The following is a 25,648-nucleotide window of genomic DNA, read 5'->3' on the forward strand; positions in this document are numbered from 1 at the left end:
CTGGATGGCTCAGTCAGTTAAGCATCTGTCTTCAGTTCAGTCATGAGCCCAGGGTTCTGGGATCGAGTCCCACATTGGGCTTCCTGCTCTGCAGGAAGTTTGCTTCTCCCTTTTCCTCTGCCCCTCCCCCTGTTTCTGTTCTCTCTGTCAGATAAATAAATAAAACCTTAAAAATTTCTATTTAATCTTTTGAACATATAGAATACTGATGTAATAACTGATATAAGATCAATTGTGAAAAAATGTACCACACTAAGGCAACTGACTACTAATTGCTGAAACTGTGTGTTGAAGGAGAAAGAGGTATATGGTAACTCTGTATGCTCAATTATTCTGTAGACCTAAAATTGTTCAAATATATAGTTTATAAATCAGAATATAATAATCTAAAATTATTTTGAACTATAGGTACTTTTTCAAATGATTTATAATATAAAGTAAGACCCTTTGGCTTTATTCTAAATTTATATTTGGAAATTGTCCTGGGCTTTCACTTCCAGCCAGGATGGGATAACAGATTTCCTCTCCTACCAAAACAACCAAAAATTTGACAAAAATTGAAACAGTGGTTTTCAAGATATTGGAATCAGTCACTGAAGGACAGTGGTACATGAGATGAGAAACATTCAAGATGAGCCCTGCAATTCCTCCAGCTTACTGCCTTAGCAGAGTTTTAAGGTCATAGCGCAGGGAATGCGAATGAGACAGATTCTGGCTGATTGCCTGAATTGAGGACATTGAACTGAGAGTTCAGAGAGACCAATAGAGCTAGGGTTCACAGGCTTGTATACTAGAGGACATACCTGTAGAAGACTCTCTTATGTATTCAGTAAAGTGGTAACTAGTAACTAGGCTGTGTTTGAAGAAAGTTATTGAGTCTAAGTCCACCAAGAGAATGAGAATTACAGTGTCCACCACTCATACAGAATTGTCAAAAATATCTGTTCTCATCAGTCAAATTGAAAGCTCAAAAATCACAGTTGTAAAGTACACAGAAGGATCTTGTCTCAGCAGTGGGTGATAATTAATTCTAAACCGAGTACTACTCTCACTCTTCCTGTCAAATCTGCCTACCGGCTAAGAAAGATAAAAGTGTTTCTGAGTAAATTAGCTGCATTTCAGAATAAAGCTTAAAAATAGTCACAAAAATAGTCAACATTCAACATTGCAATTTACAAGGTCCAATATCCAGTAAAATGTTGTAAGGAATTCAAAGCAGCAGAAAATACAACCCATAAGAAGAAGCTAAATCAGGTGATCAAAACTGACCCATAACTGATGGATGTTATTATCAGAGTTAACACAGTTACTATATTAGTATTCCATATGTTCAAAAAGTTAAGTAAAAGATATTTTTAAAAACCCCAATTGAGTATATAGAAACAAAAAACCAGGAACTCTGAGGAAGACACTATGTATGAGAATAATGACGGATTAGACATTGCAGAAGATTTAATAAATTTGAAATTAATAACAGCAAACATCCAACAGAAAACACAGAGAAAATACAGTTAACAAAAATGAAGCATCAGTGAGTTGGACAAGTTCAGTGGCCAACCATATGTACAGCTGGAGTCTCCAGAGGAGGGGCCTTGGGGAAAAAAAAAATTGAAGAAATTATGTTCAAGTTTTAAAAATGTCATGTAAGCTATAAACCTACAGAACCGACCCGGGGAACTGAGCAAACCCTCAGAACAAGAAACACGAAGAAAATTATATCATGCTACATAATGATCTAATTGCTCAAAATGAGTGTAAAGGAAAAATCTTAAAAATCTTAAAAGAGTGGGAAAAATACATTATATACAAACGACCAAAGATAAGAGTAACGGAGGGTGGTGGAAAGGGATGTGGGTGGGGGGGGGGTGACATAACTGCGTGATGGGCATTTAAAGAAGGCACCGGATATGATGAGCACTGGGTGATACACTCAACTAATGAATCATTGAACACTATACGTCAAAAACTAATGATTGCTCTACCTTGGCTAACTGAATTTAAGTTGAAAAAAAGAAACAATGCAGATAAGAAGACAGTAGGATAATATTTTAGAAGTACTGAAAGAAAAAAGCCAACTAATCATTCTACACCAAGTCAGAATGTCTGTAAACAATGAAGGAAAAATAATTTACGCATAAATAATGTAAGTAGTATTTGAACAACAGACTTATACTAAATGAAATATCTAAAAATGTCTTTCTGGATGAAATAAAATGATACCAGATAAGAATATGAACTACACAAAGCAAAGAAGAGGAAAAGGAATGGTAATTTATAGGTATTTTTTCTTATTTAAATCTCTTTTAAAATAATTATTTAAAATAGATAAACATAATATGGGTTTACTCAAAGTGCCATAAATCACATGTTGGTAGACTGTGTTAAGCTAAAGATGTATAATATACATGCTGAAGCATCGTAAAATAACAGAATCACAGCTAGTAAGCCAAGCTGACACATAAATTAAAATAGAATTTTATAAAAACATTGTTTAGTCTCAAATTAGGCAAAAAAAAAAAAAAAAGAAAAAAGAGAACAAAGAAAAGATAAGAAAGAAAACAAATAGAAAGGATAGATTCAAATCTAAAAGTAGTGCTAATTGCATATAATGTCAGTAAAAAGGCCGAAAATTTCCAAGTTGATAAAAAAAAAAAACAAGACCCACCTATATATGTTGTATAAAAGAAATGTGCTTCAAATCTACACAAGTAGATTATGAGTAAAAGGATGGGAAAGGATGTATCATATTAAAAGTAATCTAAAGAAAGCTGGAGTATAATAGTAGACAAAGCAGATTTGGGAGCAAATAATATTAGCAGGAATAAAGAAGGTGATTATGTAATGATAGAGTGATCAATTCATCAAGAATTGAAACAATTCTTAATGTTATGAACCAAATGAAAGAGCTTTAAAATATGTGAAGCAAAAACTTAGACACTGCAAGTAGAAATATAGAAATCCACAAAAACAATCAGATATTTTCATACTCTTCTCTAAATAATAGAAATAGGCAAAAGTGGGGATACAAAAGATTTGAATAACATTAACAACCAACTTCACATAATTGATGTTTGTAGACTATTTCGCCTATCCAAGAATACACATTCTTTTTAATAGTACAGGAAACCCAAAGTAAAGCATATTCTGTAAAGCAAGTCTCAGTAAATTTAAAGGATTAAATCATATAATGGAATTATATTTCTGACCATGATGAAATTAAATTAGAGGCACATTAATAAAAAAAGATTTCTGAAAAAGTCCTGAATATTTGGAAACTGAATAACAGACTTCTAAATAACTTGTGTTCAAATAATTTCTTCAGAAGAAAAATTGTAAAGTATTTTGAAGTGAATGAAAATGAAAACACAAGTAACAAAACTTATAGAATGTCGCTAAGAGACTACTTAGAGGAAAATTTATATAGCTTGTATTAGAAAAGAAAAAAGTCTCAAACCAATGACACTTGCCTCTGCCTTAATAAACTAGAACCATCAAAGCATATTGATCCCAAAGTCAGTACAAGAATGGAAACAATTGCAGTTAGAACAGAAATCAATGAAGTAGAAATGAGAAAAACAATAGAGGAAATATGATCAGGTCAAATTAAAAAAAAATATTTATTTATTTGACAGAGAGAGAGTGAGATCACAAGTAGGCAGAGAGGCAGGCAGAGAGAGAGAGGGGGGAAGCAGGCTCATGCGGGGCTCGATCCCAGGACCCTGAGATCACGATCTGAGCCTAAGGCAGAGGCTTATCCCACTGAGCCACCCAGGTGCCCCTATTCAGGTCAAATTTTGAGGAGACTGATAAAATTGCTAAACCTCTAGACAGAGAAAACTACCACTATCAAGAGTTAGAGTTCTGATGTGATGTTTTTATAGATTCCACCAGTATTAAAAGGATAGTAAGTTGATGTTATAAACAACTTATGCACATAAATCTGACGGCTTCCATGAAATGGGTAAATCCTTCAAAGGACACAAACTCATATAAAAGAAAAAAACTATGTGTCTAGTAAGTAAATCAGATTTGTACTTAAATACTTTCTGACAAAGAAAATTCCAGGCCCAAATGGTTTTACTGAGAACTAAACCAAATATTTAAAGAACATCTGACTTTACACAAATTTTTTTCAGAAAATTGAAAAGGAGTGTATACTTTTCAACCTATTCTATAAAACTTGCATTACCTTTATTTCAAAACTGGACAAAAGACATTGTAAGAAAAGAAAACTATAGACCTGTTTCTCTCATGAACATAGATTCAAGAACTATTAAAAAATTCTGGCAAATTGAACCCAGTAGTATAGAAAAAGGAAAATAAATTATGATCAAGCACAATTTATCAAGGGAATGTGAGGTTGCTTTAATATTTGAAAGCCAATTGCTATAATCCACATATTAATAAACTAAAAATGAAAAAACCCATAATCATAATAGGTGTCAAAAAGCTCCACAGTGAAGTGCAACATCTATTCCTTATAAACTAGGAAACTAGGAATGGAAGGGAAGTGTAAAAACATACAGTTAACACTATACTTCGTGATTATTGTGGAATGAATGTGTTTACCCTCCCACTAAATTCATGTGTTGAAGCCTTAATCTCCAATGTAATAGTGTCAGGAGGTGGAGCCTTAAGAAGATCATTAGGTTTAGATAAGTTCCTGAGGGTAGACCACCCTCCCCCGATGATGGAGGTTAGTGTCCTTATAAGAAGGGGAATAAACCAAAGACTTCCCTCAATTTGCCATGTGAGGATACATTGAGAAGGTGATGGTCTGTAATCTGGGAAGGGAGCCCACACCAGATACTGTGGGGAATAAATGTTTGTTGTTTAAACTACCCAATCTATAGTATTTGTTACAGGAGTCTGAGCAGACTAAGACAATGATGAAACATTGAATAACCAGGAGTATAATAAGAATATCTACTTCCAGTACTTCTATATTAACATTATCGTGGATGTTCTAACCATTGCAATACTGTATGAAAAAGAAAGAAAAGGCATCCTGATAAGACAAATAGAAGTAAAATTGTGTTTATTTGAAGGTGACAAAATTACTTCTGTATAAGAAGATCCAGAACCTACTATAATTTAAAAAATGAGTTTAGGGGTACCTGGGTGGTTCAATGGGTTAAGCGTCTGCCTTAGGCTTGGGTCATGATCCCAGGCTTCTGGGATCCAGCCCAGCAGCTGGCTCCCTGCTTAACAGGGAGCCTGCTTCCCCTTCTTGCTTTGCTGTTGCCCCTGCTTGTGCTCTCTCTAACTTGCTTTCTGTCAAATAAATTAAAAATCTTAAAAAAAAAATGACTTTGACAAGTTTGCAGGACACAAGATCAACATGTAAGAACTTACAGTATTTCTACATACAACCTACAAATAAGCAGAAATTAGTGTAAAAAATAACACCGTTAACAGTATTAAGAAAAAAGAAATACTGTAGAAGAAAAGATCATTATACAAGAAACTATAGTGTTTTTATATACTACCTACAAACAACTGGAAATTGATAATACACAAAAATGCCATTAGCATTAGTATCAAGAAGAAGAAATACTTAAGGGCAAATATAAGATGTGAAAGCCCTATTCATAATTACTACAAAATATTCCCGTACTAAATTAAAGACCTAAATTTTTAAATAGATATCCCATGTTCATGGGTTGGAAGACTCAATATATTAAGAAGTTAATCCTCCCCAAGCTGATGTGTGTATTCAGTGTGATCACAATCAAAATCCCAACAGGCTTTCTTTTTTAGATACCATACAATAACTCAAATTCATACAATATACAAAGGACCTAGAAAAATAAAAAAACGATTCTGATGAAAAGTGGAGGACAAACACTATTTGATTTCAAGAGTTATTAGCTAATGTAATAAAGAAAATAGTATTGGTGTAAATATAGACAGATATATCAGTATAAAGAATAGAGAATCCAGAAATAGGCCCACATGTAAATGGATAATTTATTTTTGATAGGATGCATGGGCAATATTTTCTTCTTAATTTGACAGACTGAGATCATAAGTAGGCAGAGAGGCTCTCAGGGGTGGGGGGCGGGTGGAAGAAGGTTCCTGCTGAGTAAGAGCCCGATGCGGGGTTCGATCCCAGGACCCTGGGATCATGACCTGAGCCGAAGGCAGAGGCTTAACCCACTGAGACACCCAGGCGCCCTGGATACATGGCCAATTTAGTGGAGAACATATAGTCATTTTAACAAATGATGATGGAACAAATAGATATCTATATGTAGACAAATGAACTTTGGTCCCTATCATGCAGCACATAAAATAGTTAAAATGGATTGTAGATGTGACTATAAAATACAAAATACCAAGAATATAGGATAATATCTTGTAAACTGGGGCTCAGCAAAGTTTTCTTAGATAGGCACCAAATATATGATCCATAAAGAAATACATTGATTAATTGGTCTACATCAAAATAAAATATTTCTGCTCTTTGAAAGACCCTGTTAAGGGAATGAAAAAACAAGCCAGGGATTGTAAGAAGATATTTGAAAATCAGATATCTGATGAAGGACTTGTTTCCAGAATATATAAAGAAATTTCAATGCTTAATAATAAGAAAATAAAATACAAATGGGCAAAAGGTTTAAACAGACATTTAACCAAATATATACAGATGAGAAATAAGTATATGGAAAGATGGCCACATCACTAGCCATCAGGGAAAGGAATATTAAAAACCACAATATGAATCTACTATATTTTTGTTAGAATGTCTAAAATTAAAAAGACTGGGGGCACCCAGGTGGCTCAGTTGGTTAGGCATCTGCCTTCGGCTCAGGTCTTGATCGAGCCGCACATTGGGCTCCCTGCTCAGAAGGTTCCTTCTGCCTGTCACCCCACTTGTTCTCTCAATCTCTCTCTCTCTCTCTTTCAAATGAATACATTAAAAAAAATCTTAAAAAAAAAGACTAATTATACTAAGTGTTGGTGAGGAATGTAGAAAACAGCTAAAACTCTTATACACTGCTGATGAAAATATAAAAGAGCACAACCAAATTGGAAAAGTGACGGTTTCTCAAAAAGTTACATGAACACCTACTGTATGATCCTACTCCTTAGTAGTTACCCAGGAGACATATCATTATACAAAGACCATATAAAGAATAACTGCATGAAAGAAGGCAGACAAAGACAGTGTACATACTGTATGATTCCATTTCATAAAATGCTATAAAATTCAAATTAATGAATAACAGCAGAAAATACATCAGCAGATGCCAGGGGACAGAGGTATTTACAAAGGGGCACAATGAAATTTTGGAGGTGATGATTGTTAACATGATTGTGGTGATGATTTCACAAGTGTATACATATATTAAAAAAGTTCAGGTTGTAAACTTTATTGTATATATTGAGTATGCGTCAATAAACCTGATAAAAATAAATTAATTTAAATAATAATATGTTTATGGATTTCATTGATATCCTGATATCTACATTAATAAGTATAATACTGTGGTATAATTACATTAAATCTCTTTTTTTACAGAACAGGACAGTTGGGAAACCTGACAGCTCCTTGTAATTCTCACTGTAGATGCTCATCTTCATTTTATTCTGCTATCTGTGGAAGAGATAATATTGGATATTTTTCTCCTTGCTTTGCAGGCTGTACACTATTTAAAACATTAAATGATAGCAAGGTAATTATTTTTTATTATGCTTCTCCCTCTGGCTGGTCTTTGTGAGGGGGAGAGAGCAAGAGAGATCTTTATTTATCAGGACGAATGGGCATCATGCTACCCCCATAGCAAGCAATAGTGTCTTTTTTTTTTAAATAATGTCTTTTGTTATTTATACACCTCCATAAAAATATGTTTTTTCCCGTTATATACAGGTCACTTTTTTAAAAATAGCATATTAGCATACCTGACCAACTCTGGTTCCTCATAGTCAGGTTTTCACCAGTGTATGACTTAATACTATATCTTCAATTGTTTTTAATGAATATCAATATAAAAAAGGTTACATACACTTTAAAAATATCTCTTCTTAAATGTTACAGTATATGTTTTAAATGATACTTTAAGTCTTTAAAATATATTACTATGGAAAACGTTAAGTGTAATAGAATATAGGAAAGCATACTGAACTCCTATATGTCCATTACCTCTCTTCAGCAACTTATTAACTTAAGGAGAATCTTACTTTATATTCCTTCCAACTTCCTCTCCTCCATTTCAGTTTGAAAAAAATAAATGACCTTTTTAAATGCTCCTGTTTTCACTACAGTATAAAGCCTAATTGTTTGACCTCTGTGTTTTGATCCCATGTGATATTCAAGAGCTAAAAGAGCCATCCACCATAGATTTCCTTCTTTCCTTTCTTGGGGGATTCTCTTTTAGGGAATCCTTAGGGATTTTTTTCTTTTTCATAAAAGTCTTTATAATCTTCTTGCATTTGTCTAAGGAGTAATTAACTCAATGAGTAGCAATGATAGAAGTAATCCACAAAATTGTCACTCAATCTGTGTGGTAACATTTGATACTGAGTAAAATTGCAAGAAGAATAAAATATTTTTGACAAATATTAAAGCTGTTAGAAATTATCCAGAATCAGACTTGATAGAATTAATGGCTCTGAAGGGAAGTGGAAAATAGCCAAAGCTATTAATAGAATTTGATTAATATAATTTGATATGGATAGAATGATTAATAGATGATTAATGATTAATGCAATTTGATATGGATAGAACTGATGAATAGATAAAATATGCTTTAATTTCAAATGGGAAATAATTGATACCAATATAAATATTATAAATTATAAATAATTTTCTTAAGCAAATATTTAATAATTTCATTAAATAATTTAATTTTATTAAATTTTATTAAATGACAATTAAATAAAAGAAATAGTATATATAAAAAGTAATTTTGTATATAAATGATGTTAATGGAATTCCCGCCATTGAAAATATTTTTTCAGTCAAAGTATGTCAACTTTGAAATAATTCTGATTAAGAGGCACCTGAGTGACTCAGTCGGTTAACTGTGTAGGTCTTAATCTCAAACTCAGGTCTCCCCCTCAGGGTTCAAGCCTTACGTTGCGCTCCTAGTGAGTTCAAGCCTTATGTTGTGCTCCTAGTTAAAAAAATTTTTTTTGCTCTGAAATAATTCTGATTAAATGTTTATATTTAAAACATCAGAGTAAAAGTGAATTAGAATTGGATATTCTTCAAATACACTTATGAAAAAATATTGAGTGGTAGAAAATACTTTAAAGATTTCTAATTTTCTTTAGAAAATTAGAGCCTTACTAAAACTGAAAATAGGTATCTGTTCTTCGTACTGCTAATATTCCTGGGCAGTTTTGTATCATTGACATCCATTTGCATTTTTCCCTATCTGTGCTACCAAAGATCTTCAAATTTCCTTAATATAGATAACTAAAGAAATCTTGGGCTTTATTTCATGCTCTTGTCACTCAGACTAGGTTTTTTTTTCAGCTGATATAGCTTACATTTTAAATATCAGGATCATGCTGCTTTTCCCAAAGATTGCTCTATTATAACAGGAGCGTCATTCTAATTATCTATGAAGGGGGTATTAATCTCGCCCAAAACATTAAGAATTATAAGAAGTCAGGCTTTAAAATCTCCTTCCATTGGCACATCCTTAGATATTTTAATTTCATTTACTCATTTTCCACCTTAGTTTTATTTTTATCATCTACTGTATTTCTTCATGTATTTTAAATGATATGAACTATCATTACTGTTCTGTAAAGTCAGTATACACTTATATTTACCCATTTCCTTGCATTTCCATGTTTTCATATGAGATTACTTTCTTTCTTCCCAAAGAACCATATTTCACCTTCATTTCTGAAAAACAAAACAAAACAAAACAAAAAACAAAAACTGTTTCACTGGGTCTGGAATTCTATATTGGCAGTGATCTGCCCGCCCCCAATCTTGCAACCCTGGAATTTAAAAGATGCCATTTGATTGTCGTATATCTCTTACTGCTTGGTGGCTATTAAGATTTTCTTTTTGTTTTTGGTTCTCAGCAGTTTTACTTTGATAGTCCTAGACTGGAGTTTCATTACACTTACTTTGCTTGGTTTTCACAGAGCATCTTTGGTCAGTTGATTTATGTGGTTCTGTTTGAAAATTCTCAGCTGTTGTTTCTCCCTTACTCTCTTCTCTTTTTTGTGGGCAGTGGGGAACCATAAGTTAATTTACTATTGCTACCTGACAAATTACCACAGGCTTAGCGTCTTTAAATAATTCTGTTTATTTCACAGTTCTAAGGTCATATGTCCAGACGCCATGACCGGGTACTTTGTTGAGTGTCACAGACTGAAATCTGGGTGTTGGCTGGGCTGTACTCCTTTCTGGAGGCTCTGGGGAAGATTCTGCTTCCAAGTTCATTCAGGTTATTGGCCATTCTGTTGTTTTGAGATGTAAAGAATGAGATCTTTGTTTCCTTGCTAGCTGTCAACTGAAGACCAATTTTAGCTCTTATAGGCTACCCCCATTCTTCACTGCATGATTCCCTTTGTCTTCAAGGCTGGAACAGATGGTCACTCCTACGTCACATGCTTTGAATCTCTAATTTCTGAAAAATCCCAGTACTTTTCAAGGCTCACCTAGTTAGGTGAGGTTTATCCTCTCTCTTTTATAGTCATCTATATCACATAACGTAATTTACTAAGGGGAGAAAATTTCAGCAATTCATAGGCCTCAGAATCATGCAGGCTTATGCAATGGGGGTGAGAATCTTAGGTGGCATCTTAGAATTCTACCTCACACCCATTACAAATAGGCTTTCCGCTGTGTTTACTCACCATGTTTTTCAGTTCTAACATTTATGTTTTTGTAGGATGCAAAACCCTGGTGAAATTCCACATCATTTAAATATTTTATCCATTTCCCCCTCTCTCTCCTGGAAATTATTAATCATTGCTATTTTAACTTTCTTACTGTTAGGTGCGTTATGTGGATCATACATGAGTCTTACTTGTATTTGTTCTTCTCTTAATGATAAGCCAATTATTTTATCTCCCAATAAAATTTTACAAATTGTCTATTTCTCTGTTTTAGCTTCATGTATTTTTAGACTCTTATATGTATACACATTGATAATTGTTACATCTCATTACTGAGTTACTTTCATCTTTATTAAGTGTCTTTTTCCATCCCTAGTAATTGTCTTTGTCTCTACATCTATATTTTATTTTTAAAATTTTTTAAAAATTATTTATTTATTTATTCATGAGAGACAGAGAAACAGGGGCAGCAGGAGAAGCGGGCTTCTCATGGAGCAGGGAGCCCAATGGGGTCTCAATCCCAGGACCCTGGGATCATGACCTGAGCCAAAGGCAGATACCTAACCAGTTCAGCCACCCAGGTGCCCATTAACATCTATATTTTAAACAGTCACTTTAGCTTTCTCTTGCTGACTATTTCCATGTATATCTTATTTCATCATTTTATGTCCCAACTATTTGTGTCTACATTTAAAGTGTTTCTTATAGTCAGCATGTAATATGGTTTTGCTTTTTCTTCAATTCTGCTAATCTATTTTTTTTTAAGATTTACTTATTTATTTGAGATAGAGAAAAAGAGTGTGTGCAAGTGGGGGGAGGGGCCGAGAGGGAGGGAGAGACTCTCAAGACTCCCCACCAAGTGAGGAGCCTGACATAAGTCTGATCTCACCCCCCTGAGATCATGCATGACCTGAACTGAAATCAGAATTGGACGCTTAACCAACTGAGCCATGCGGGAGCCCATCTGCTAAATCTCTTTTAATTGAAGTTTTCCTCTACTGGAATTTTTTGCAATTATTGATATAGTGGATTTGGATCTACCTTCTTCTTTTTTTATTATTTGAATTGAATATATTTTACTATTTTATTTTAATGTAACTTTTGGCATTTTGATTATATTGCTTTGAATATGACTCCATGGTCCTTCAACCCTTCCAGGTCCAAATATCTTGTGGTTCTACCGTTTGCTCACTAAACCTTCTTTGTATTTTCATTTTGCCCTTTGTCAGCCTAGGTTCTATTGTCTGCAACCATTTATTATGCATTTATCTTTTGTCTAAATTTCAGGTCCACTTTTCATTTTTCTCTATATTCCTCATTGTTCAAGGAGAGAATGAACTATAGCATGAGAGCGTCCTTGGCTTCTGACTGGGTTAAGATAATAAAAAGTTCTAGTAGAAAATCAGCTCAAGTCATGATCTCAGGGTTGTGAGATCAGACCCATGTCAAGCTTCTCACTCAGTGGGGAGTCTGAGGTTCTCTCCCTCCTTCTCTACCCTCCCCACCACTTGGAAACACTCTTTTTCTCTCTCTCAAATAAATAAGTAAAAAAAAAAAAATTTTTTTTTAACCTGGAATATACTTTTTTTCAGACAACCACAAGGCTCACTTCCTTATCTTCTTCAAATCCCTGCTCAAATATCACTGCATCACTGAGACATTCCCTAATCATGCTAAATTCACTTCTATAATCTCTATATTTTTTTCTTGCTTTATTTTTTCCTCCAAAGTTTTTGTCACTGTGTGTTTCATTATAAAGTGGTTTTTTTTTTAAATTACCTGCCTTATCCAAGTTATCTACGTGATGGCAGGGATTTCTTTTGTATTGTTTACTGTGTTTTCCCAGCACCTAGAATGGTGTTTGGCACATAGGCACTAAAAAGAATATGGTGGAATAAATTAATTACAATTTGAATATTTGGATATTTCCAGTTGTTATCTAACAGATCTAGCAATCACATAACAACTGCCCCAAAGAATCCGACATGATTTTGAATCACAGTTTTATGAATCACTCAAATTCAAGTCATCTTTTTTCCTCTTATTCTTTAACTGGTAACCTAGTTCCATATTTCTGGTGAATTTATTGTTATTTTTTTAAAGTTAGAATATTTTCAGTAGACTAGTAAGTTGCTAACTAGTCTCTGTATCACCAAGCTCTGTTTAGTTCTTCTTAGAAAATATTACCTATTTATTTTCTTTGATTTATCAACCCTACAACAACAACCCCAAATTGTCATTCGGGGCTACATTGTAACTTTAATCAACTCTAGACTCTTTTGCCTTTGTAAGCCCCTTCCCTCACTTAAAAAAAAAAATAGTGTAAAATTTCATGGAATGGGGACAAGTGTGATCCCAGCTGGATTCATTTATTTATTCATTTTTATTATTATATTCATTTTTCCTTTAATTTTAGGAGACACTAAAACTCAAACGTCTGATTGGGCCCTTAAAGTATTGTGGACCTTAGACATTGTGCCTACTACTTTGCCTAATACATAACAGCCCTCATCATTACATACAAAAGTCTTATCTTTTTCTCACGGTTCCAAAACCTTTACAGTTGGGTAACTGTCCATTTTTCAAGTCCCAGCTAAAAATCCACTTTATTCATTATCTTAATTGTCCTCATTTTATACAACTCTCCAAGAATTATTTGTGCAATTGAATGTAAATACCTTTGGTGAAATTTTTTAGCTTAATAGAATTTATCAAAAAAAAACTCTAGTTACACACACATGCACACACATTTTGTTACATAAAATACCTAGGGCTTATCATTAACATTTCATTTCTAATAATGAATGGCAGAGTTAATGTACGAATATTGACTCATAAAACTAGCTAGTGTCCCTGCAGTTGTTGATTTTATTTCATTTTGCAATAACAGGAGTATTGCTTTATGACTATATTTCTAAAAGATCCTTTCTTATTTTCATTTTCCTAGGCATACTACAATTGTTCTTGCATTCAAGAAGGATTAACAACCTCGGATGAGCAAGGTGATTTTATTGATGCTAGACCTGGGGCATGCAATACAAAGTGCTATAAATTGCCTTTGTTCATTGCTTTTATCTTCTCTACGATTTTATTTTCTGTTTTATCTAATACACCATGCACCCTGACCATCCTCCGGTATGTATATATTATTCAAAATCATTGTTCATTTAATGCACGAGAAAGCCAATTTTAGGAAAATTTTAGAATATTGCTATAAATGATTTACTCTTCTGTTTTGAGGTACCAACTGTAAGAAAGGAAATTGCTATATTATTGAAATTCATATATTTGCTTATTTCTCTGTTTGAACTAATTTTATTTGCTTAAAGTTTGTAACTATCACATTTAGGTTCAATTAAATTTAACTTACAATGTGGTAACTTCTTATATAGGAAAATTGTTATATTGTCAAAATTCATGTATATGTTCTAATTTTTTATTTTATCTAATTCATTTACATAAAGCATATAAATAACACATTTAGCTTATCTTTAAAACTACTTGATTAACTTGATTCAATACACCTGGAAAAATCATAAATAGAAAATTCATAAATAGAAAATTCTTAATAATAACACAAATGTGATTTTAATGTTGATTCATTAGTTACAGGTATTTATTAAATATTTGTTTCTATATTAACCAATTTGATTATGAAAAAACATCAGTGTCATTAGCAAAGGAACATGACAACTTAAAAAATTTTGGAAAACCAGTACACAAGTTTTTCTAAATTAAAGCAACATTTGCTCTTATTTCTACTTTTTTTTAAAAGATTTTTAAAATTTATTTATTTGGCAGAGAGATCACAAGTAGGCAGAGAGGCATATGCAGAGAGAGGAGGAAGCAGGCTCCCTGCCTAGCAGAGAGTCCTATGCGGGGCTCGATCCCAGGACCCTGAGATCATGACCCGAGCTGAAGGCAGAGGCTTAACACACTGAGCCACCCAGGCGTCCCTATTTGTACTTTCTGAATATGTGAAATACATTTAGTATTTCTTTTCATCATATTAGAAAAATAGTCACTTATTATTTTCAATTATTTTTTTCAAGAGACTAGCATAAAACTTTAAGTCATGAGGATCAGTTTGTCTCCTGGGAAAACAGACTAGAAAACATAAATAAATGTATGCAAAAACGATTCTGAGAACTTGGGGACATGTGGTTTCTGCTTTCAATTAACTTGCAATTTAGATGGGAGACAAAAGTTGGACATACAGCTACAGTAAAGCAGCTTTTTTATCCATTCATCTGTGTTGGACTAAATTTCAGGGGTCAGTAAGATATATGCCTTGCCTTCAAGTTGCTTAGAGTATAGGAGGAGAAAAAACACGTAAGTATAGTGACTAATTAAAGGTGCCTTGATGGAAGTTTGGAGAGATTGACACCGGAAAATGTGGAAGAAATGGTCATTCTTATCTAGGATGATTGGGAAGTGCTTATAGAAGGTATGGTGCATGAACTGAGTTATGAAGATAAGTGCTTTGTTATAATGCAAATAGATTAAGGGAAATTTCTTAACAGGAAAACTGAACAGTGAAAGTAGAGGCAAAAATGTGTGAAATATCTTGGCAAGGAGTTTGTTATGACTGGAGTAGCATGATGGTAAATGAGACAGGGAGATTTGTATTCTATAAGGGTCTGATCATGGAAGGGTTTCCTTACCATATTAACATGAATTATGGAAAGAAATGAAATATGAAATATGAAGAGGATCTCAGGATTGACAGATCTCCTGTATCTCTCCAGCATATATTTCTGCTCAGAAGGAGAAGGCCCCACCTTATAATGGAAGTTTTGGGAGCACACCCTAAGTAGATAAGTCAAGGTAGACGCTCTCTGGAAAGAATGAAAGAAAAGGCCTGGAAAATGCCCAGGAGCTCCAGACATAGCAGATTTCAAAAAGTGCCAGCAAAATGTACCTTCTATAATTGAATGCATAACATTAGAAAACAAGAAATATGAAGAGATCTCAGAAGCCCATGGCTTGCAGTAGAAGTTCTTTTGAGGTAGACCAGAATTGGAGAGGCACAGGAGGTAGAGCCATACATAGGAATCATAGTTAAGTCCTCCCCATGTCAACAGAGGAGATAACTTTAGTTTTGAAGCTTGGAAGCCCTGCTTTATGTTCCATTATCATAACCTGTCTCTAATTTAAGAAAGTTCATCTTATCATATTGTATAGCCTGGTTTCCACTTATTCAAGTAGAAAAGGAAAGGTTTCCGCCTTCATACAAAATAACCATAGTAAAAGAAATGAAAGTTGTTAAACATTACTACACACAATGAAAACTCAATAGAATACTGTTACTGTGAATCAGATAAAAATATAAATGTAGCTATATGTAAGTTTAAGCTAAAAATAATTTAAAAAAATATGGCCACAAAATGAGAAAATAGCTAGATAAAAGTGGTTATGGAATGCAAACTAACAAAACTCAGGAAAGAAATCGAAAGGAAACAATTCAGAAATGTGAACAAAATTACAAAGCACACAGGGAAGTAAAAACAACATAGAAACCAACCGTGGTTGAGAAAGAGGGAGGGAAAGCGGGAGGGAGAAATGGAGAATATAGAATAAAAATAAGTAACAAGTATTAGAAAAAAAGGGACAAAAATAGAAGATAGGAAAAGAAGATCCAACATACACATAATTGAAGTTCCCAATGAAGAAAACCAAACAATCCAACAATAAATCTCAGGTTAAACTTTACTGAAATGATATTTAATAAATACTGAAAGAGTAAGCAATAATAATAAATAATGAATGTATACTGAAATATAAAATATTTACATATTAAATGGCACATCAAGTTTCTAAGGAAACTGACTCAAAACAGTCAATGCTGAGATATATAATAGTAAAAATGTATTTAGAGATGAAGAAATAGTTCTTTTCCCATCTAAAAAAAGAGGAAAGCAAAAAAGTTTTGCACTGGATTTCTCGACAGCAACATTCACCTCTACAAAACTAGAGAGACACTTAAAAGATTGCTGAGGAAAGAAAATATGAGTTAATTATTGTATCATCAACAAACTTCCTTACGATTATAAATAGTTTTGATGTGGCAGAACCCAGGAAATGTTGTTATGAGATATTTCTTAAGAATTGACAGCAAGACAAGTTATAACTAGCCAAGACATGATTGGGAAACTTTGATAAAAGGTCCATTGCAGAGCATTAGCTATATTAAACTAACAGGTTTAACTGCTTATATTTAACTAATATATCTTCTAAATATAATTAATTTATGCTAGAACTAAGACAAATACTAAGCTGAGCATAAGGGTTACAAAACAGAATGCAATGTAATATGATTTGATAAGTAGAAATTATATAACAAAAATGGGTGAAGAAAACAGATCAAAAGAAGGACAAGCTTGTTGGATGCCTAATAGATAATAAATGAGGAGTCAAGGGAAATCAACTTTATAGACATTTTACTGAAACATAGTATATATTAAGAAGAGTGCATGTATCACTTGTATACAGTCTGGTGCATTTTTACAAAGTGAAGACACCAGTGCAACCACAATCCAGTTCAGGAAATCAATAATTATAAATATTCCAAAAATCCTTCCAGGAATAACTTCTTTCTTGTCACCAATTCTTTCATTCCTTAAGGTTACCATTATCCTGACTTCTATGCTGAATAGGTTAATTTGCTCTGTTTGTATTTTATGTGTATAGGAGACACATAGTCATTTGTGTCTATATTGTGTTACTCAACAGTATATTTCTAAGAGTCAATATTGTTGCATGTGAAAGAAATTATCTTCATTGCCCTATAGTATTGCTGTCCAACTGTATATTCTAAAATAATGAAATGTTTTATATATCTGCAGTCCAAAATAGTGGTCTCTATCCACATGTGTATGTTGACATTTGAAGCACAATTAAGTTGAATGAGACACTGGACTTTAATTTTTATTTAGTTTTAGCTGACTAAAATTCAAGTAGGCATAAATAGTTAATGGTTACCATATTGTATAGCCTGGTTTATAGTAGCCCATTGTATGAATATACTAAAATTTGTCCATTTTTCTATGGTTAATGTTTTCAGTTTAGGTCTGTTAGGATTGCTGTTTCCACGAACATTTTTGTACTTTGTTTTTGGGAAAGATATGAATACATTTTATTGAATACATATTAAAAGAACAGAATTGCTGGGTTATAGGGTTTATGTATGTTAAGCCTTTTAATTTTAAAAGTATTTGCACAAATTCATTCTTCTAGCAGTCTATTTTTTTTTTAACTTGAGCAATTTTGATGGGTATGTGTTAATATTTCAATGCGATTTTAAATTTCTTATTTAAAGGACTGATATGATTGAACACATTTTCTTGTACTTCTTAGCCATATGAAAGTGCAATTTTTTCAAGTATCTGTTTGGTTCCTTTTTCTTTTTTTACACTGGGTTGTCTGTTTATTATTGATTTGTAGGATTTCTTTCTATATTTTTTATATACCCCAGGTCGGAAATTACTTGTCATATATTCATAACAAATATTTTTTTCCAATTCAATGCCATGCCTTTTTGGCTGTAATAATGTCATTTTTTGAGGGAAATAAATTTTTGATTTTAATGTAGTATTTAAGAAATATTTCCCTAAGCAGAATCATGAGAACATTTACTACATTATTTTAATAAAAGTTATGAAATAATTCAGCTGGAAATTTTTAAAATATAATATAGAAATCTAGTTTCATTTTTTAATTTTATGCATACTAAGAGACTCTCCACCCTTTACTAAAAGGCTATACTTACCCTGTAGCAGTGTACAAGAGATGCTATATATGTGGCTCTGTTTCTGTATCTATTTCTGTTCCATTAGTTTATTTATGCATCGTTGCACCAGTATTCCACTGTCTTAATTGTTGTATAGTTATTGTGAATATTTGTATCAGTTGTTGTTGTAAGTCCATCTTCGAGACTTTCTTGGCCATTCTTGTACTTTGAGGTGATTGAAATCCAACTAGTCAATAATAACATGATGAGATTTAAAAAAAAAAAAAACATTTTATTTGATAGAGAGAGAGAGTGCGCAGGAGGAAGGGGCAGAGAGAGAAAGAGAATCTTCAAGCAGACTCCCTGCAGAGCAGGGAGCCTGATGTGGTGATCGATCTCATGACCCATGAGAACATAACCTGAGCCAAAGCCAAGAATTGGATGCTTAACCAACTGAGCCACCCAGGCATGCCAACATGATGAGATTTTAAACAGAATACCTTTAAAACTATTTGAGAGAATTGCTATACTTACCACACTGAGTTTTATGAGGCATAATTCCTTCTCTTATTTAAATCCTCATTTATTTCTTCCAATAATTTTTCAGGATTCATTCCTAGGTAATTAATGTTTTCATACCTAGTATAGCATAGGATAGTTGTTTGTTGTTGGTATGAAGAATGCAATTCACTCTTGTGCTTTGATCTTACATTGACTATGCTTATATTAATTTCTATTGGTTGGTTGGTAATTTAACTTGAGATTTTCTATGTATATAATGCTGATCTGCAAATAGTGATTTTTATTCTTTTCAACCCTTATACCTTTTTTTCTTGCCAGATTAAGCTATCCTATACAGTGTTGAATAGATGTAGTGATAGTTACTGTCTTTGTTTTTTATGTGCATCATGATGACTTTTGATATTTCAGTCATGATGATGACTTTTGAGATATGAAATTTGCTATAAATTTTACCATTAGGTGTGGTATTGATAACTGTCTATCAGAATAAGCCAATTTTCTTTCATTTCTCATTAACTAAGACTTTTTTTCTGTCTTTTTTAATGAATAAATTTTGAAATACATTTGATGCATATGTTGAGATGATCACAATATCATATTTCTACTTTATTCTAGGAATAAATTGGACTTGGTCAGTTGCTTGTCTCATTTTGCTAATATTTTATTTAGTATTTTTGCATCTTTCTTCATGACTAAGGTTACCTTATAATTTTTCCTTCTTATTAATACGTTTGTCAGGTTTTGACCTTAATGTTCTGGTCTCATGAAATGAGTTGGGAAATATTTCCTCATTTTTTTGGTATCTGGGCTATTTTATGAAGTTGTGGTTAAATTTGTTGTTGTTGTTGTTAAATCTTTGGAAGAAATCACTTGTGTTGTCACCTGGGCAGGGAAATTTCATTGTGGGGTTTCAAGTTAAAAATGGAATGCCTGTGTGTGTGTGTGAGAGAGAGAGAGAGAGAGAGAGAAGGAGAAAGAAGCTAATCTTTTTGCTTTTAATTTTTACTTTTCATCATTTCACTTTTATGCTTATTATATTTTTATTTTATTCACATATACCTTCTGTATATTGATATATATTCTTTTTCTGTCCAAATGTGAATATAGCTGTATCCCAAAAGTCTTAATATGTATTTTTTGCATTCTTTCAATTTAAATATGCCTTTCAATGTAATTTTTTATTTAAGCCATATCTTATTTAGAAATGTATAGTTTAATTTCTAAACATTTGAATTTTTCTTGTATATCTTATATTTGTATATAATATAAACATAATTAGTATTCTATTTATTTTTAAATGGAGCCCACTGTGTTTAGGAAACATAATTTTATGTTTTCTTTCTTGAAAACTTCTTTGGACTTACACATTATTTAAGACCTTTTTTTTTATTATGGTGCATTTGTCCATTATTGCATCATTTTTGCTGTATATATTTTGAGGCTATATTAGTTGAAAAAAATTGAATTGCTACAACTTGTTTTATTGACCCTTTAGATCCTTTAGAAATATTCTAATATTCTTTTTTATCTCTAATAACTTCTTTTTTTAGAATTACTTTTTCTCAATTTAATATTGTTTTATCTACTATATTTCTATTAGCATAATATACATTTTTCCATTCTATTACTTTCAATAATTCTCTGATTATACATATTTAAGGTATCTACTAAGCAGTCTGTAGTTGCCTTTAAAAAAATCCAGTCTAATAACTTAGTTTTTAAACTAGACTATGTAGACTATTAAATTAAGAATAATTGGTGATATGTTTGGATATTTGTCTCATTTTAGTATTTGCTTTACTATATTTTCTACTCATTCTTTTAGTTCTTTACTTCTTTTGCATTATTTTTAGCTTTCATTATTTTCCTTTTATTATTTTGCTAATTATGTATTATTCTTCTTATAGTAGTCAAGACATCATAAGAGTATATATGGTTTGTTAGAGTCAAATTAAATTAGTAGTTTTGCCACTTTCTGGATAATTCAAGGACCTAAGAGTACTTTAACTCCATTAACTTTCTTCCAAACCTCTGTTATTGTTGTCATATATTCTGGTGCTACACAAATTTTACAATCTAATGGATGTATTTTATGTATATACTTAATATCATATTATCAGAATCTCTTTGTATTTTCCTGCATTTTTTCTTTCTTCAGAGATCATTTCTTTCCTCAAAAGAATTCTTTTACTGTGGGTCTGATGGAAATGAATCTTGTTCTTTTTGTTTGTTTGTTTAAAAATGTCTTTAATTCACCTTTATTTAAAAAAATGAATAGGGAGGAGCTCTCTATTTTTATGCAGGAAAAGATCTTAAGAATATATTGTTACATGAAAAAAATCAAGTACAGAACAGTGAATATAGTATGCTACCTTCTGTGAAGAAAGAAATACAGAGATATGCATTTACAATTATTTGTATTTTCATGAAGAACACTAGATATAAGCAAGAAAGAAATTAAAATGGTAGCCTAAAGATAGCCCAAAGGAATGGGGTAGAAATAGACGTAGATGAAGGCAGGGGTAGAAGCAAGCAAGTTTCTCCAGCATATTCTCTTCATATTGTTTTGCTTTCCAAATCATGTAATTACACCACAAATGCAACAAATAAAGTTTAATTAAAAAAAATACAGTAAGATTCAGAACCAAAGACATAAATTGTGAAATCTCTGACAAACAAATGATAATGAAAGTCAAGGAAGAGGGGGTAGCATGGAGTACTTTGTAGCAGGCCAATCATCCTATAGAGGGCAACTAAAAAAACTGGGTTAAAGGATAAAAACTATGTATTTAAAGGGAGAAAAAATGACAGAGAACTAGAGGGATTAAAATTCTAGAGAGAGCAGAAGTTTTTAGAGGTGAGCTGGAGATCTAAAGCTGTCCCTGAGGTTCTTGCCAATTCTTGATGAAGGCCAGCAGCTGACAGTCTGGACTAGGTCCAGGTAGGGAGTCACTGCTGGGACAAGCAAACTGGTAGAGTTTTTGGTGATCACGGGACTAAGAGTGACAGAATTATTTTTTTCTCTGGAGAAATTAGTTAAAATCTGAGATGTGTGAGGCTGAAGTCTAACAGAAAACTACCATGACTCATCTGTATCTCTCCATGAAGATGCTTATTAATAAAAATAATATAAAATAATATAAAATAAAATGGTAAAATACATCAGAAATTTTAAAATGTAAGTGGATTAAAATCAGATTTACAAGTTTAACCAAATAAATAAATAATAGTTGAAATAAAGGAAAACAAGAAAATAACTTAAAAGAAAAATTAGTTCTTCATTTCTTTCCCTTCCGTCCCACATTTAAAGAATAATGTTTATGTCTTCTCAGCTGTGATAGTTGCCAGAGATTCAAGCAAGAAGGTAGATGAGAACTTTAAAGAAAAATGTAGAATAAAAGAGAGATAAAAATATCCAGTTCCCTGCTGCACTGGTAGCCATTGGAGGGTGGCAAAAAAAGCAGCAAAAAATAAAATAAAATAAATTTAAAAAGTGTGTTTTTACTAGTAAGCAGTTAGAATATTAAAACACATTGCAAAGAAAATGCAGGGAAATGAAATGAGAAAATTATACGACAATCTAACTCAGTCCAAGGATTAGACAGGGTGTTCTGGAAGAACTGACCTTTAAGCTGAGCCTTAAATGTTAGGGGCTGAGTATTTCACACAGTGGCAACATAGGCAAAGAGTCTAAGTGGGGGAAGCAGCTTCATAAGATTGTTGTGTCATCAAATGTCATGAACAGGGAGGGTGATAAGGGCAAAAATGTGGTGTGAGGTGGTATGTAATGAGACTGATGTGATCAAGCTGACTTTTGTAAAGTTTTCTGCAATTCTAGATGTTACCATAAGAACAAGGAGAAGCTGTTGAAAGATCCTAGTGGGGCAGTGAAATGATCAGAATTTCATAGTTAAAAAAAAAATCACTTTGGCTGTTCCATGTAAAGTAGACTGAAAGGATAAGGATGGTTGTTGGGAGATACATTAAGAAGTCATTTCTTTTTTTTAAGGGGTAAGATACAGCCTTGGCATAGGCCAGTAGTCTTAGAGATAATTTTTTTTTTTAATCAGAGAAAGATATGAAAAAGCTGTATTTTTTTTTTAAATCACAGTATTTGGTTATTGAGTCTGGTCAGTGAGGAAAAGGGGTATCAAGAATGCCTCTTCACATTTTGGGCTTGGACATTGCATGATGGTGGATGACAGTTCCACTTCTTGTGATAGGCAACACTAGGGGAAGATCAGCTTTTGTGCAAAACAGTAACTTAAGTCTAGAACTGATGGCTTTTAAGAAAGATACGGAGTGAAAATATAAATTTAGAAGTCATAAGAGATAATAGAAGTTGCTTTTTTACATTTTGGAAGAGTACTAATGAATGTTTTCTTTATTCCATGAAATTCTGAAATCATTTTATCCTAGCCTTACTTCATTAGATGATGTACAAAAAAATTCTCTTCATTGGTAAAAGATACTCATTTTCCATTAAATATTTTTAATACATATCTATTATTCATTTTGTGCTGTTCATTTAAGTGATTATGGAAAATCCTAGGGATCATTGCTCTTTTCATCTTGTTTTATATATATCAGAAAGATGGTTAATCAAACTGAAGATACATAAATACATCTTAATGATTATACTTGAGCTTTGGTCAACTCTATCTATGCTTCCGAAAGCAACGATAAGCCACGTAAGAAAACTACCTATGCTAAATGAAGAAGAACACACAATTAAAGTTAGGGTTATTATTCATATTTCCACATTATACCAAGACCTATAAAAAAGTGTGGTTCTAAAATGTGACACTTTCTTTTTCCTCCTTAAGAATCTGCTCATTATAGAAGTGTAAGTTATTTTTTTATTTTAAAATATCATTCTCTTTTGAGAATTGGTTTATTTGTTTTCATTTTCCTAATAGTAAACATCTAAGGAAAGGATGTATATTTTCACCAGGTTGATATGGGTAAAATTACCTCACTTTTAGTAAAATAGCCACAAAATATTGTATATATGCTACATTTTAGTAAATTGAGTCAGTTTAGATGAAAATACTGGTCCTACTAGTTTATTGTTCAAGTTCTAGAGCAAGGAAACAAAGGGTAAGAATAGAGTTTATTTAAAATAAAATGTAGCTCTTATTTTTTTTTACTCCCTAGTATGTTCAAAGGTTGATTTTTTTATTGTATTTTCATTTTCCAAACTAGCATGTGGCATTATGCATGTTTTAAAACAAAATGTTCATTTTTTTATATTTGGGAAAGTTATTTTTTGTTTATTTTAGCTTTTGAATAGGGAGGGTACTAGTCAGAGGTCCAGTAGGAAGACAAAGGCACCTTCCAATTAGGACAATTTAAGCAAGGCTGTAGAAAGTGACTATTTAAAATGTGGGTGGAGTATAAGAAATCACATGGTATAGTATAGTACCTCTGGTCTGTTACCACTTGGCTAGAGGAAAACAGGGATAGGAAGAAGAAAGACCTGTAGAGGGGACTGCTTTGCCTAGAGACCAAGTCAACCTATTATATCTCTGCAAGAGAGAGCCTAGCCAGGAACACCTTGACCTCACTTTCCTTCCTCACTCTAGAGCATCCAATTCGCAAACGCTAACTAGAAGACAGAAAACAAGAGACCCTACTTATTTAGTACATTTAGGTCAGCCTTCCAAGACAGAGATAAAGGAAGAGGAATGTAGGGAGTGGATCTCACAGGGGCAAAAAGGAGAAATCGAAAACAGTGGGTATGCCCCTCAAAATGGAAAAAAGGTAAGTGTGAGAGTTAGTGCTAAGTTTTTTTCAGCAAATGAAAAAGAGGCTGGGGCAGAAGGTTTGGTCCACAAATTCTTCCTCCTTGTGGAGAGCAAGAAGCTTTGGAATCAGTGGGCAAGGGGCAGGATATGAAGAAATTGAAGGAGTGGTGCTTCTTTGATTCACCTGAATGAACTCTGTCAACTGGCTAAAGATTCTTAGTTTAACTGACACACAGGAAAAAAAAATAATCTTGAACCTAGCAAACATTCTCTATAGCTAATAATAATGATGTTTTAGTAATATCATTACTATTTGCTTGCAGGATTGTATCAGACAATCAACGTTCTTTGGCCTTGGGTGTGACCTATGTGATTTTGAGAATATTTGGTATGGACTTTTGGCAATCTTTTATTACACTGAATTGTTAATTTTTTTTATGTGTGTCTACATGTATATTTGGAATTTCAAATTTATTATTATTTATTTATAATATTTATATTTATATTTATATTATTTATATTATATTTTACAAATATTTACAAATATATTATTATATTTATATTATTATATTATTATATTATATTATTATTATTATTTATAATAATAGTTAACTGACACAAAACAACTGACTGGGGGAGCTGCTTTGCAGAATTTAGGAGATGATATTTATGTTAAAAAGACAATACCTAATGCAAAGCCCATCCTGTCATATAAAATATGTATTAATATTATATTTGATTAGAACAATCTATTTGATTAGAGGTATACGCATCAAGCTCCTAAAAGTGGTTTGGTAAGCTGAAACCAAACATATAACCACAGGATTGCTTGCATGTTTGG

General features: G+C 32.5%; 1 protein-coding gene across 1 annotated transcript in view; it reads left to right on the forward strand.

Annotated features, from left to right (window-relative positions):
* SLCO6A1 (solute carrier organic anion transporter family member 6A1) overlaps positions 1 to 25,648 on the forward strand; it is a 93,539-nt gene that overhangs the window by 63,408 nt on the left and 4,483 nt on the right. Inside the window, exons 9-11 of the mRNA XM_032845772.1 lie at positions 7,526 to 7,679; positions 13,757 to 13,944; positions 25,131 to 25,195. Coding sequence (XP_032701663.1) covers positions 7,526 to 7,679; positions 13,757 to 13,944; positions 25,131 to 25,195 — 407 coding nt within the window. The remainder of the gene's footprint in view (positions 1 to 7,525; positions 7,680 to 13,756; positions 13,945 to 25,130; positions 25,196 to 25,648) is intronic.

The sequence above is a fragment of the Lontra canadensis genome, unplaced genomic scaffold (genome assembly GCF_010015895.1).
Source record: "Lontra canadensis isolate GAN:19392208 unplaced genomic scaffold, GSC_riverotter_1.0 scaffold4, whole genome shotgun sequence".
Taxonomy (NCBI): Eukaryota; Metazoa; Chordata; class Mammalia; order Carnivora; family Mustelidae; genus Lontra; species Lontra canadensis.